General features: G+C 40.4%; 1 protein-coding gene across 2 annotated transcripts in view; it reads right to left on the reverse strand.

Moving 5' to 3' along the window:
* Positions 1–676: 676 nt before the first annotated feature.
* Positions 677–15,753, reverse strand: part of amot (angiomotin) — a 67,578-nt gene continuing 52,501 nt past the window's right edge. For both annotated transcript variants that reach the window (XM_068721268.1, XM_068721266.1), the window contains 3 exons: positions 13,006–13,244; positions 12,599–12,853; positions 677–3,345 (listed from right to left, as the gene is read on the reverse strand). In XM_068721268.1, the coding sequence (XP_068577369.1) occupies positions 3,212–3,345; positions 12,599–12,853; positions 13,006–13,244 (628 nt within the window). In that variant the 3' untranslated portion in view covers positions 677–3,211. The remainder of the gene's footprint in view (positions 3,346–12,598; positions 12,854–13,005; positions 13,245–15,753) is intronic.

Consider the following 15,753-nt stretch of genomic DNA (forward strand, 5'->3'; position numbering starts at 1 on the left):
ATTCTTAGCTTCTTCGGTCCAATATTTTTGGTTTTCAGTGACTGTTTCAATCTAGCTATATTAACCTTGCTGGAAATGTAATATTTAACCATATTAATTTAAAAAACACATTTGCAAAAGCTCAGTTATTCTGGACTTGTGAGTTTTGTTGTATTGCTGCTGCAGCCTGCAACAGGTTCACCCAGCACCACCTGTCATCCCCATAAAATCACTCATAGGTGATTTTGCACACTCCATTAATCCACACAATTAGATGTGTGGCAAAGTGTGACATGCCAATGTCTTGAAAGTATTGCTGAGACACACAAGGATGTTGTTTACAGGGCTGAGCACCAATTAATTATTACCTTTGGTCAAAAGTAAGAGATGCTTATCTAAGGCTACCTCTGATGTATTTTGATGGAAGACATTCACAGTAATTGCACAGAGTAAAGTAATGAAAAATTGTCCTAGCCTGATAAATTACAAAAATTACAATTAATAGGACAAAGGAAGAGTAGACTGATTTGATTATTGCATAAATTCCATGTTCACATCCAAACCAACTACTTCAAATAAAACATCAAGTCATTGAAATGGTGCATGTAAATTAATTTCAAGGTTTGTTTTGATCTATTAAAAAGTCAGATGGGTGGTAAGTATAGTGGCTGCAATTTTATATATTCACAATACGGTGTGCAAATGTCAACTTTATGTCAGGATATACCAATAAAAGAGAAATCGTCATCACAGAGAGGAGGCATACAATAAAGGCAGATTTTATACTTCGGGATTGTTAGGTTAGGGTTAGGTCAGTTGGATAACAAAAAAGGAAAAGCTCCTCCATGGCCCGTACTACTAAGTTGGATTTGGGGTTAACAAGGTAATTTTGGGGTAAAGCCTGTGTTTTCAGTCCTACGACGGAGGTTCCCTTCTCACCGGCGGTAGATTTTCACTGAACACCTAACTTGCTCCGGAGCAGGTTATGTTGGAGAGAAGAGATCACCGCGTATAAAAGCATTGCCTATACTGTCCAAGCAAAGCTTAGGTAATATTACACAAATACACAGAACTTTAAGTCATAATCCAGACTAAACGCAACACAGATTTAATTTACAAATGCAGAAAGGACAGTTATAGGAGAGACATACTGTGTGAATGTGTAAATTAACAGGCTTATAACATTCACTGCCCATCTAGACAACGATAAATCTGACTATTATTACATGTGTATTCCATTAAATGAATATGTTGCTGAGGTATTCTTATGGTGTGTGTGACAACTTCAACCTTATTCTTTCAGGTGCAACCGCGGCGGTGTGAATTGGACTTGGGAGCAAATAGAATAAAATCACTAAATATTTGGTTATCATATATTCATATCATATGTCATCTTCTTAAGCCGTGTGTTGCAGTGCTGTTATGGAAGGATATCCTGTTATCGTTTTTAACAATGCCTGACTTATGCAAAGTCTGTTTCACACTGCCGGGGTTGCCGCTGAAAGAATTAGGCTAAAATATTATTATACACGCTATAAGAATACATCCAAGCAAGACATTCTTTTAACAGAATACACAGTCAGATCTACTCGTGCCCTAGATGGGGCAGTGATATTATAAACCTGTGAATTTTACAATATCACACAGTAGGCAATTTATTGCAAGCTGTCCTTCCTGCTTTTGGCAGTTGACTAACTGTGTTAGTTTCAGCTTGAATTATGTGTTTAACTTCTTTGTAGGACCCGCTAAGCGGGATCGTGGTTGTGTAGAGTCAGTTAAGCCAGTTAACCAAAACATACCCTGGGTATGTTGAACTTGCTTTGTAGTACAGGGCCCAGGTTTTACATTTGAACTTCAGGGAGCCTGAAATGTCACAGAGGTCGCAAACACTAGTTGTCGAAAATTCAGGTACTGCTATCAGAAAGCCAACGCAATAATTCAATCGCTCATGAAATGTAACAGCTCAAAGGCTCAGCTCTCAGATCCCTCCACAGCACAGGCCATTACAGTACATACCGAATATAAATTGTTAAGCATGTTTTAGAGTTTACATCATTTCTCATTACACTAGTAATTTTGAAAAAAACAACAGATTGAAAAAAAAAACAACATTGCACATAAATACAATAGCTAGTGTCAGACATCGTAAGGTAATATAGTAAAAAAGAAACACTCATCAAAAAGTAGTGCAATATATGCAACAAAACGGTAGCCGATATCTTTGGTCTAACCAGCGTCCAACAACACTATTGGAGAGTTTACATATCTCTATCATGTGTCCAAGTTACATGCTGCTTTCTCTTACAGCTAAACTATTGTAGCAAGGCCAGTTTTTTATCATTTATTATTTACTTGCATGTAGTAAAGAAAAAAATTGCATTATACCCAAATGTGCTGAAATGCTATTGATGCTGCTACGACGAAAGCCCCCCTCCCAGGTCAATAGGTAGTGCATTTAAACAAAGACTTAGTCACTGACCCCAGCATTTAACATTCATTTAACAGTGACAAAAAGAAAATTCCTTTACCTTAAATGTAAAAGTTAAAAATATATTTGTGGATTTGTGAATGTGTTTGCTCTATATGTTATACGTGTGTTGAAGACATGAATATCACGTTTGCCTATTCATTTTTATATTTTTTTCATCACATTAATTATAATTTGGTCAATGAGCATGCATAGAGACTGAATTAAGTAAAAAAGGATTTGTCTACAATTTGGATTAATTAACTTCCATTTAACCTCAAACATCACTACAGTGATGAATTCATCACTGTAAACAAAGGGCACCAAAAGCATCATACAAAGTTACATCAGAAAAACAGGAAAATCTTTTAAATGTTTAAGTTCCAGTTGCCACGTCATATTAACATATTTATGGGAACGGCAAAAGATGAGATGAGACACAAAGGGCGTAGCGCTTCTGCTTTTTGATTTTGATTTCTGGGTTTTCCTCAAATGATGATAAACAGTGATTTAGTGATAGAATGAGGGAAATGTGTAAAATCTCCAGTCAGACTGGATGTGTTTGATTAAATGCACATGTAAACAAAACAGTATGACAATGTCTCTTGATGTAAATCAGACAAACAGTGACTCTTTAACCCACCAAACCTTTCTGTTGCAGGTTTGGATGATAAGCCGTGATGATTTACATGTCTGTCGCTGTGTTTGTCGATGGAGTTGCCCTCCAATCACTCAAATGGATGTTTTTTCCCAGAGGTCATGGGGTCAGATGAGGATCTCCACCATGTCTTTTTCCACTTCCTGTTGGGTGGGCGGGACTGGAGGAGGGGCCTGTTGATGTGGATGGGACTGGACGGGGAGCCTCCGTTCCAGGGTGCTGCTTTGAAACACTGGCACATCTGCAAAGAGTTCACAAAAGAACATGTAAACATGTCAGAAGTTTAAAAAAGTATCAGTCCAGCATTTATGATGATCCATTCTGTTTTATAAACTTTTAAACATCTTTTAATCTGTGTCTGTTATACAGTATAGTAATAAAGATCCTTGGAGATGTCAGATGTTAGACCCAGGGTACGTCCCAAGTCTCTTAATTGCATCCCCGTTTCCTTCACTTGCGTCTTTTCCTTGGAAAACCATGTGAGGAGAGAGGAAACAAGGAATTATGTTTTAAGAGATACGAGACGTCCTTTCCACAGTTCCATCACGTGAAGTGACGTCTGTTTCTGATGACGGAGGATCAGCTGATCACAGCTGGATCAGATGTCAGTCGACTTTAACAGCTGGAGAGACTTTTGAGAAGTTTGTGTCTGTACACACGATCACTGTACTTAATACTTATTTTTTAGATTATTAGAGCCAGAGCATCAACAAAGTCGGAGCGGAGGGCATAAGAAAAAGCTTGGATTATTATTAGGGCCTGAATACAGACCAGGGGTCGGCGAATGCCCTATTTAAATCACTAGGATTATTAATTTTAGGGCCCAAGCAGCGACAAGGTTGGCGAAGGCCTTATTGAATATTTAACATTATTATTAGGGTATGAGCTCTGACCAGGTGTCTTGGAAGGCCATATTGAAATTGCTAGAATTATTAGGGCCCAAGCACCAACGGAGTCAGAACAAAGTAGCTATTGTTCTTCTAATATTTATTATTATTATAATTAGGGCCTGAATACAGATGAAGTTGGGGCGGAGGAGTGTTCTTTTAATGTTTCTTAAAATTGGCGACCAATGGGCGGGATGCAAAGGGCACTATTGAAAATACAGGATTATTAGGTCATAACGGAGGACCTATTGTTCTTCTAATGTTTATTATTATTATTTATATTAGGGTTCTAAGCCTGTAGGCCGGTTTGGTATTATAAGGGCTCGGGCACCGACGACCGTGGTCTACTTCTGTGATGAGCCACGCCCTTTTGAAGTTCGTTGGTCAATATCTTGAAAATTACATAAGATATCAACAAGCTTTTGATTTCTTTTGACAATATTATTCCAATACTGATCCTCAGAAAATTTGGAAGTAAACAGAAAATTGCAATCTGATATGGGTGCTGGTCAAAGTCGTAAAAAGTGGCTCGATAGCGCACCCTATTGTTTTGCCCCATCTGTCGGTTTCATGTAAATTTGGAAGGTATATGTAATTTTGTGAGACGTACATAAAAGCCTCCTAAAGGAATGCCGTAAACCCAAAAGGAAGTCGACTATTTTGAATTTAATTACTTTTTTTTTTTTTATTTTTTTTTTTTTACCATTTTTAAGAGCTGTTGTCACAAACTCCTCCTGAAGATTTAACCCAATTGACTTAAATTTGGTCAGTATGATCTTGAGACCTTTGCAGTGAAAAGTTATCAAAAGATAAAAAAAAATGATTTATAGAACTATGTTCGAGAAAGCACCATTCGCCATCAAACAGGAAGTAGTTGTAACTTGGCAATTCAATGTCTAATCTGCTCCAAATATATCATGCTTGATTTGATTACATTCCCATTCTGAGAAGATCTATAAGAACATTTTGAGTCATAGTCATAGCACAGGTTGTGTAGGTTTACATCCTCACAGGTTCATCAGATTCATCTAAAATTTTGTCAGAAACCCCTTAATATCTTGATAATGCCCGACTGAAGATTGCAAGGATTCATTGAACGGCTGCGACGTGACGGCTTGGCAAGTTTTGATCCTTTGCTATGAACGACTAAACTGATGTAACTCAACTCCACATGGTCAGATCTTTTCCAAATTTCACATGTTTGACAAGACTACAGGCCTGAAGACAGCTAAAGGGGCGACTGTGGCTCAGTGATAGAGCAGGGTCGTCCGTCATTCAAAGGATCTGCGGTTCAATTCCCAGCTCTGATATTCCATGGCAATGTGTCCTTGGGTAAGACACTTTACCCCAACTTTAGTTCCGTAGCTGTGCCTGCGGTGTATGAATGTATTGTATGAATGTTAGTTACTCTGATGGGCAGGTGGCACCTTGCATGGTAGCCCCTGTCATCAGTGTATGAATGAATGTGAATGGATGTGAATGACGACATGTAGTGTTAAAGCCCGTTGAGCGGTCGGAAGACTAGAAAAGCGCTATGCAAGTACAGTCCATTTACCATCTACAGGCCAATTTTAAATCATAGTCATAGTGCCATCTACTGGTAATAGGAAGTTACAGTCGCCATACTTGGCTTGGTACTCTTAATTGGTAAATCAGATGCACTTAAAATGTGTTCCACACCGATGTAAGATGTTCATAATGCCAGCCCACAAAGCTTTTGACCTTTTCATGGAACACTATTGCGGAGGCAACGCATTCTTCGCCATGAAAAACGAAGGTGTTTTTGACGGGCTAAAAATCCTCGAAACAGAACCAAACTTGGTACACACACTTAAAGTCCTAAATGTAGTTACCTAATATGGTTGTGGTGCTTGGGAGTGGCAAAGGTGCTCGAAAGAGCCAACTACAAAAATGTTATGTAGCAGCCCTGGCAGTATGCTTCATCTAGATCAGGGGTGCCCAATACGTCGATCGCGGAGGTAGTGCGGGTAGATCGCATGCCATTAAAAAAAATATATATGTTAGCCGTTCATCCTCCCTACGGCATTTGCCACTTGATTGACGTACAGGGCAGCCAGTCTGAGATCACGTCTTTTCTAACACACGGGTCACCACACATGCGTGGTCAACCGCACGAGCTACTGCAAAACTCTGGCGAGCTAATTAGTTAGCCTTCCAATTTCTCCTAAAGAAAGGGTATAAAAATGAGTGGGGGAGCTGGACCAAGTAATAAACCAAAAACTTACCACTTCCATGCGGAATGGGAGGAGGACTTTTTTTTCACAGTGTCATATTCGAAGTGCATTTGTCTGATCTGCCAATCTACCATTGCTATTCCGAAGAAGGGAAATGTGGAGCGGCACTTTCGGACTGTTCATAAAAACTACGACACTGACTTCCCGTCGAAAAGCGAGCTGAGAAAGAGAAAGGTGAAGGAACTAAAATCACAGTTGTCCGGACAGCAGTCATTTTTCTCACAGCTGACTTCAAAATCGAAGGCTGCCACCGAAGCATCGTTCCGGGTGAGTCACTCCATCATTAAGCACAAGAAGTCCTTCCAAGATGGAGAGATGATAAAAGAGGCATTCGTTGAAGCAGCTGACTCGTTATTTCGGGACTTTAAAAACAAACCGGAAATATTATCTTCAATCAAAGCTCTCCAGCTATCAAGAAGTACAGTTACACTGCGCTGTGAAGTCATGGCCGAGGATTTGACACAGCAGCATTGGAAGGACATTGCGGACTGTGAATGTTTCTCACTGCAATTGGACGAGTCTACGGACGTAAGTGATACAGCCCAGTTGTGCATTTTTATTCGGATGGTGTTTACAGATATGACTGCAAAAGAAGAGCTGTTAACAATACTGCCCATGAAAGAACACACGTGAGGAGAGGACATTATTCAGTCTTTCAAAAACTTTATTGACAAAACCCAGCTCCCAGTGTGCAAATTGATGTCAATCACCACAGACGGTGCACCTGCAATGGTTGGCCGCTCGAATGGATTTATTGCCAAGTGCAGGGAGGACGATGCTTTCCCCGACTTCCTTAATTACCACTGCATAATACACGAACAAGCATTATGCGCTAAAATGCTAAACATGAAAGAGATAATGGATGCGGCAACGAAGATCGCCTGTTCTATTCGAGTGAGGACTCTTCAAAGACGGCTGTTCCGTGCGCATCTGGAGAAGGCTGACTGCGACCACTCTGAGTTCTTGCTGCACACTGATGTGAAAGGGCTTAGTAGGGGGAAATTCCTGCAGAGATTTCGAGAGCTCTGTCCGGAGATAAAGGAGTTTCTCCTTGTCGTTAAACATGCAGAATACAACCAACTGAATGACGATCAGTGGCTGCTAGACTTGGCATTTTTAACCGATCTGACCAACATGTTGAAAGAGTTTAATTTAGAGCTGCAAGGAAAAGACAAAACCGTGGTCAATATGATCAGATGCTTTCAAACAAAAAATGCAACATCTGTCCTCAAAGCTGCAGCGCCATGATTTGGGGAACTTCCAAAACATCGCGTCAGAGCTGGAGACGCAACGGAAGGCATGTGCGCAACTCGAAAGTGCGCGCTACACAGAGCAGATTGACAAGTGTCTGCCAGAGTTTGACAAACGCTTTTAAGACTTTGCGTTACTCGAGCCATTCGCTACATTTATGTGCTGCACATTTTGAGAAGATATTGATGTTGATTCACTCGCATCAAAAATCTCAACGCTGTTTCACCTGAACTCGTCTTGAGTAGAGGATGAGATGTTGACACTACAGGCTGACATTCAGCTGAAGGCCAGGGCTCATGGACAGTTTTGGAACTTACTCAGAGGAAAAGTACCCAAACATGAGGAAATGTGCTACCTTCTTGACTGCATTATTCAGCTCTACGTATTTATGTGAGTGTGAAATGCACGCCACATAAAATTAAGGTCGTTCAATTTCAGTAGACCATTTTAGCAACTTTTCATTATTAATGTCTTCAGATCATCCTGACCAAATTTGAAGTCGATCGCATACATTTTCCCACAATTCGGATATACTCGCCAAATATGGGGAGTTTTGGGATATGATAAAGCCCCCAAAAAGGCGATTCCGTGGAGAGACAAATAATAATAATAATTAAAGCTGCAAGCAGCATTGATCGGGCCCTCGCAACGTCACACACGTCGAGGGTACTGGCAGGACTCTGGTTGATGCGGCAATGCATTTCTGTGACCATCATACACTGCATGCACAAGTTAGATGATATTTCCTGCGTCGACCAGCAGCATAGCAAGACCATGTTGCCAGGTCTTAAGCCTCAAATGTTTTGAGTGTACCTCCGATACAATCATAAATGTAAGCCTGTTAAGATCATTAAGAAAATGAACGTGTGAATGTGCTTCAGTATTTGTAACATAACAGACTGTCAGGTTACTGGGATGGAGTTCAACTCCCTGCAGTGTCCTACTGATTGTATTTGGACTTACATGAAAGTTAACAGAACAGCAGTGTCATTTGTTTTTACTTGAACACTTTAATTTGACACTGTCTTCATTTTAAGCTCTTCTGTAACTTTAGATTGTAGTGTGAAGCATTCATTGTAACATTTAACCTGATTCTCATGTAGAAGCTCTAGACAGATCATTTATACTAATGCCCACTGACATGGTTTGAAAAACACTGTTGATTAACTTTTGTTCTCCAAGCATCTTAGTTTGCACATATTTAGATCAGAGAAGTCTTTTTCTCATGGTGTGCCCACAAACCCTGTTTGGGCCGCTGTTATTATAGAATTCTGTTTACGTCCGTGGTTGCCAGTAGGTGGCGCTATGACTATGAGTTAATATTGGCATGCAGAAGTCCTAAAATCACGACAGCAATCAAGCATGTCAAGTTTGGGGCAGTTTTGACAAAGTAAGGTTGATTTACAAAAGCTTGATGGATGATGGCGAATCATGTAAAATTGACGCGACACCAAGTCCATGTTATCAGATGAAACATCAAGCTTTTAGTAACATTTAATCGTTAAGGTCTTTAGGTTGTTCTGACCAAATTCTAAGCTGATCGGATTATTTCCTTAGGAGGAGTTCGTAGTGCAGCACCTGGAAAAGGAAATAAAACCACAAAATATTCATACAAAATTCAAAATGGCTGACTTCCGGTTGGGTTTAGAGCATAGACCCCAAAGACTTTTTTTTAAGTCTACATGTGATACACCTGCTTACTTAATTTCATACATCTAGGTGAAACGTACTGCGAGGGCTGCATCGTCGAAATATTGTAGGGGGCGCTATCGAGCCGAGTTGCCACTCTGAAGCATTAAAATCACATCAGATAACTACATTCAGGATTTTAAATGTGTGTGACAAGTTTGGTTACGTTTTGAGCATTTTTAGCCCCTCAAAAACACTTTTGTTTTTCATGGCGAAGAATGCGTCACCACGGCAACGGCCTTTCACGAAACAACAACCTTTGAGTAACTTTTCATCACAAAGATCTTTAGATTGTACTGACCAAATTTGAAGTCGATCGGATTAATTCCCTGGGAGGAGTTCGTTAAAGTAGAGCCCCTGGAAATGTCTAAAACGACACTAGAAATTCATACAAATTTCAAAATGGCTGACTTCCGGTTGGGTTTAGGGCATGGTCCCAAGAGACTTTTATTTAAGTCCACATGTGATACATGTGCCTACCAAATTTTGTTAATCTATGTGAAACGTACTGCGAGGGCTGCTTCGTCGAAATTTTGTAGGGGGCGCTATTGAGCCGATTTAACACTCTGATTGAATAAAATCATATTATAGAACTACACTTTGGCCATGTGATCTGTGTGTCAAGTTTGCTTGTGTTTCGAGCTTTTTTAACCTCTCCAAATGACCATCGTTTTTCACGGCGAAGACTGCGTTACCACGGCAACGGCGTTCGACGAAACATCAAAAGCTTAGACAACTGGCATTATGAACTTCTTACATTTGTGTGGAACAAATTTGATGTTGATCTGATTTTCCAACTTAGAGAAACAAGCCAAAGTATAAAGACTTTAACTTACTGTTGCCAGTAGGTGGCGCTATGACTATGATTCAAAATTGGCTTGCAGATGTCTTCAGGCCTGGAGTTTAATCAAACATGTGAAATCTGGTAAAGATCTGATGATGCAGAGTCGAGTTACATCAGTTTATTCGTTCATGGCGAAGGATCGAAATTCGCAGAGCCGCCACGTCGCCATGCTTCGACAACTTCCTACAATTTTCACAATGAAGCATTATCAAGGTCTTACGGCTTTTGTGACAAAATTTGAGAGGGATCCGATTAATCTGTGAGCAGTAAGTTGTCAAAGTACACAACCTATGACTGCCTGTTGCCACTAGGTGGCGCTATTACTATGATTCTAAATTGTCATATACATGTGTTCAGGGTCAGGATGTTATGACATATGAGAAATTTGGAGCAGATTAGGCAATGTACAGCCGAGTTACAACAACTTCCTGTTTCATGGCGAATGGTGTTTTTTTGCCGCCACGCCACGGACACATAGTTCGATAACTTTTTGATCTTTGAGTATCGCTTCACTGCCAAGGTCTCAAGAGCATACTGACCAAATCTGAAGGCAATCGGGTTTAATCTCTAGGAGGAGTTCGTTAAAGTACGGCGCCTTGAAACGGTCCAAAAACGTCATAAAATTCAAAATGGCCGATTTCCTGTTTGGTTTAGGATATACCTCCTTTTGACTTTTTTGTACGTCCCATCACGTTCCACATACCTACCAAATTTCATACAGCTAGGTGAAACCCAAAGTTGGGGCTACTCTGTAGGGGGCGCTATCGAGCCAAAATGTCATGCCGCAGCTGGACACCCCAATAATACTGGAATTTTCACCACGATTGAATTTTGTGCCAAATTTCAAAAGATTCCCAGTATCCCAAGCACCTCCTTTTTGCGATGAAACTGGTACGATAATAATAATAATAATAATAATAATAATAATAATAATAATAAAAAACATTAGAATAACAATAGGTCCTCCGCTCCGACTACGTCGGTGCTCGGGCCCTAATAAAAAACATTAGAATAACAATAGGTCCTCCGCTCCGACTACGTCGGTGCTCGGGCCCTAATAATAATAATAATAATAATAATAATAATAATAATAATAATAAAAAACATTAGAATAACAATAGGTCCTCCGCTCCGACTACGTCGGTGCTCGGGCCCTAATAATAATTCCTACAGTTTCAATAGGGTCCTCGCGGCCCGACGTTGTCGGTGCTCGGGCCCTAATTAGACATAGTTTGATGGTATTTGTCAAGGTGAACTCTTGCATGTAAACTAAGCTTGAAATGCTTTTACACTTACTCTATGTGATTGAGTGACAGTGAGACAATTATTTATTTATTGTTTTAACGGTGGGGGTGTTACAACTGTATATGTTCCCTGTGCTGTTGTCCCTTTTCCTTCTCTAGTAGCTCTGTCCAGTTGCTGTGCCAGCATCAGAAGATGCCTCGGGTATGGGGACTGTTGGTCTTGCTGTCTCTCAGTTTAGGGTTTTGAATTGTCTTGTTAGTATGGTTTATGTAAATTAATCCCATGGATTTCACTGTCCTCATAGTTGATTTGGGTCAGTGGTGGAGTGTTGTTTGCCCCAAAAGGCTGCCTAAGGGTTGGGTGTAACACACAACATCAAATAAGCAAAACATTCTTTGTCTTTGGGTTGGGCAAAACAATACATTTTGACATTTTATAGACTACCTTTAATTGAGAAATTATTTAGTTTCTACTATTGAGGATGCATTGTGAGACTCTTCTGAGAACACTTTGGTGAAAACAATCTTTCCTAAAAGATTGAGTGGCTTTTACACTAAACCTGCACAAACAAGACAAAAATAAACTATGTAATTCTCAAAGCACCTACATTAGGTAATATCCAAACATTTGGAGCAAAATTGTCTCCTTTCTATGCAAATGAGCCTGACTGTAAAAAACTCACAAAGATCAGCGCTAATAACGACACGCAGTTACGGTGAAATTATTAGCTTCTTCAGACAGTTGTTGGTGACTGAATCTTATTTATAAGGGATGTCATGCTTGAAATCATGCCATCTTTTACAGTGTGAAGGTGTGCATTTGATAACAGTCTTTGTTTGATTAAATCCCAATATAGTTTCTCTCAGTCACGTTTAAATTCCTTACCGGAAGTTTTGAGGAATACTCCTCATCGGTTGGGACCTGTAGCTTGCGGTCTTTACATTTCATTTATCTTTATCTCTTTGCCATTGTTCCTCCTACTGTTTTTGGCGCCAAGGCAACATTTATACTTTGCCACATGGATAATTGCGATCAGATGCAAAAAAAGGCAAATTGCACTTAGCTGTAAAACTGTATGGGCATGTTTTCACTGCAATATCATTAGTGCACTATCATTTGTGAATGGCATCTTGTGAAGGGCACAGATAGCAGTTGCAAGTGATGTACAAGATGGTGCAATCAATTCTTTGTGAATTCGCCCTTGAATTTTTTCCTGATTACCACAAGATATCACTGCCCAACTGAGACATATTGTGAGTGTGATCAGAGCCTTTGACATCCACCAGCTCATGCTGATATGTCTGACAGACAGTGTGAGCTGACCTGCTATGCGGTCCGGGATGTAGACTGGGCTGGGACTGAACAGGCGAGAAGGCAGCGTCATGCTCTGCAGGCCTGGAGTGCTGGGCTTGCTGGTGTCCTGACTCTGTCCCTTTTCGGTCTGCGTGCAACTGTCCCTGCTGCCGGTCTTCGAGTGACCTGCGGTCATGGGGGTGGAAGGAAGCACTGGTGAGGGAGATGATGAGATTGACCCCGTCCTGAGAGACTCTGTGCGAAACTCGTAACCCAGCAGACCCCCTGGAGGAACATAAGAAGAGAACAATCTTTACTCACAAGCACCGTAGCTACAAGTGACTGTCTATCCTCACTCATAATAACGTTCAGCTGCTGTTCTTAAAAGTGTTATATGGGGAAAATACTTGGTATTGACCGCTGGTTCCATTTCTTACCCAGGCTGCCCTTCCAGCTGGTGTCCTTGCGTTCTTCGGTGATGGGGGAGCTACTGAGGCCCAGGCTGTGAGAGAGCACTCCTGAACCACCAGAGCCAGTGTTGGAAATGGACATCAGGGACTTGGTGGGCCTCATGGCAGATTGCGCATCTGACTTGATGGGCTCCTTCCTGGAGCGCTGGTGAAGCACCTTGATCATAGCGTCTTTCTCTATGATTTGAGCATGGAGATTCTTTATCCTGAATTAGGCAGAAAAAGAGGGAGGACTATAATGAAACCACAGTCACTACAAGTTCCACAGACAAGGAAACCCTGAGAGCTATGCAAGTGCTTTTACACCACTAGTTCTTCAATTGATCCAGACTAAGTAAACATGAAGTCAGATGGACTGACAAGTAACTCATTTGAACAGTGTTTGTGATGTCATCCTGCATCATCAGAGCTACATGTACACAGTTGGAAAGTCCAGAGACCAACAACAGTTCTCATTCCAGCTCTTGTTTAGTTTATCTCCTCTGGTGTCACAAAGAGCTAACAAAGAAATGATAGGTTATGAGCATGATACATCCAGACTGCAACTGGACCTCATTTGTCATACATAACAGTCAGACAAAAAACTAGGACAAAAAACGGCATTGTGAACAGTAATATTACTGTGATCCCTAAATTTGAATTTTAAATGAAAAAAAAAGTCCACCCTCCAGTCAGCATCACAGTCATGCTCCTCACATCATCTTCATCACCACCACCACCAACACCACCAGTGTCTGGACTACAGGAAGATTAGTCCTTATCTGACCTCAGCATCCCTACCCTCGGTTATATTACTTCAGGATGGAGTCCAATCACCAAAGACTTTGCACTATTCAATTCTTATGCATGTGTGACACCCACCAATGTGTTGTCACTATATTTGTTCAGCTGTAAACTGAGGGGGGCAAAACACGGGTGCAGACAACTGAAGATGAAAAATACAGTTCAGTACAGGATTTACACTGACGTACAGTAAACCTTCAATACATGCTTTAATATGGACTGATTGAATGAATGAGGAAATACAACTGTGTGTCTGGCTCTGTAAGAGTAAGGAGACAGAAAGAAACTTAGAGTTTGTTAAAGAACACCTGCCAGCAAGCAGTTTAGGTTCACTTGAGTTTAAGTTACCTCTATTTCTGGAACTGAAAATCCAGAGTTTCCGTCATCTCAGGGTTCACTAACTCACAAGTTTTTTACTAAACCTGCTTTCAGAAACAGGGTCCTGGTGCAAATGTGGTCATCAATCAATCACAGAATGTTGAAACATGGATATTTTAATTAAGAAGTTGAAACATGTCCCGAAAATGCCAAGACATATGACTGGCGGGTATTTAAGTGTGCAATTACTGACAGGCTGCATACATTGTCATCATGAAACAAGAGTGTGATTGATTCCAGTCTTTCTTTAGACAGACTGAAATCAACAGAGGTGACTTTGCTCAGCTTTGTAAAGGCTAAAACCCACTGGCTGCTGCCTTTAACTTTGGCAGTTAAGCTATTTCCTTCTGTTGAGCCTAAAAAGTGTTAGAACCCGGAATTGCCTCCATTTGTGATTGCATTCCGTCTGATCATGGTCTTCTCTTACCCTTTGTTCTCTTCTATTTATGTGCCGTCTAATCACTACGTTGGCTTACTGTATAAAATTATTCCATTTAATTTGCTCTGGGTCAATTCACCGGCTCAGATCTGCTCTGTGTCTGTAAGTTCACCAGTGGGCCGTCATGCTTCATTAAACTCACACCACCACAGCAAGTTCTGAACTGGACTTGAATGATTTTCTTTAACAATTTGGTGCCGTGAGCCAGATGACAACAGACTTCCACGGAGACTACTCTTTTCAGACCAGAAACACACCAGTGACATGAGAATCAAATTATTCAAATGGTAAGAGGTCCTTTTGAAAACCTAATTATTTTTGCTGTGTGCTGTTGGACGACTGTGAGCTTGGATTCCCAATGAAGTTGATGCCATCTTGCAATTTTGAGTACTTTGAGTTTGCTGTGTGGTTGTGAAAGGGGATTAATTGGAGAGGTTTTTTCTCTAGAAATGGAGTATGGTTGATTCATTCACCTACTTACTTAGAGATAATACATCCAGTAGGGATCTAATTTATTCTCCTTATTAAAACAGGAATGGTGTGATTCTGTTGAGTAGAATGTTGATGAAGGATTAGGAAGTGAGTTGTGGGTAAAAGTGAGTGTGTTTGAAAATGATTTTGCAGGGAACTTAGAAAGACAAGTTGTTTCAGTAGAAGAGTTCACTGGTCCTGTAAAGTACATGGTTCACAAATTATGGTACCAACAGCACTACATTTGTTGCAACATGGATTAAAATAACTGCAGATTATGGTCTTTTCAAATGTCCCCCAAAAAGGTCTTGGCAAATGGTGGGAGGGATCTTTAATCCTAAACAGAAAGATTCTGTTGATAGGGGACAATTTAGGCCCATCTGTCTTCCCAATGTTAGACATTTGAGAAAGAAATTGAGTTATTACACTGATGAAAATGAGCACTTATCCTCCCCCAGACTTTTGAGGGATGAAAATAGACGCCGTAATGCTAAATCACAAAAAGCTTTGCCTGCAGATCAAGATAAAAAAGTGAATAGTTAATTTGAAAGAAACAAAAATACAACACAGTCAAAAGTAAATTGGAGAACCAATTTGATGGGTCTTCTAGAACTAACAAAACAAACATGAATGATCAAATACAT

The sequence above is a fragment of the Cebidichthys violaceus genome, unplaced genomic scaffold, assembly GCF_023349555.1.
Source record: "Cebidichthys violaceus isolate CVI_PGR_0920_01 unplaced genomic scaffold, fCebVio1.0.p SCAF_27, whole genome shotgun sequence".
NCBI lineage: Eukaryota > Metazoa > Chordata > Actinopteri > Perciformes > Stichaeidae > Cebidichthys > Cebidichthys violaceus.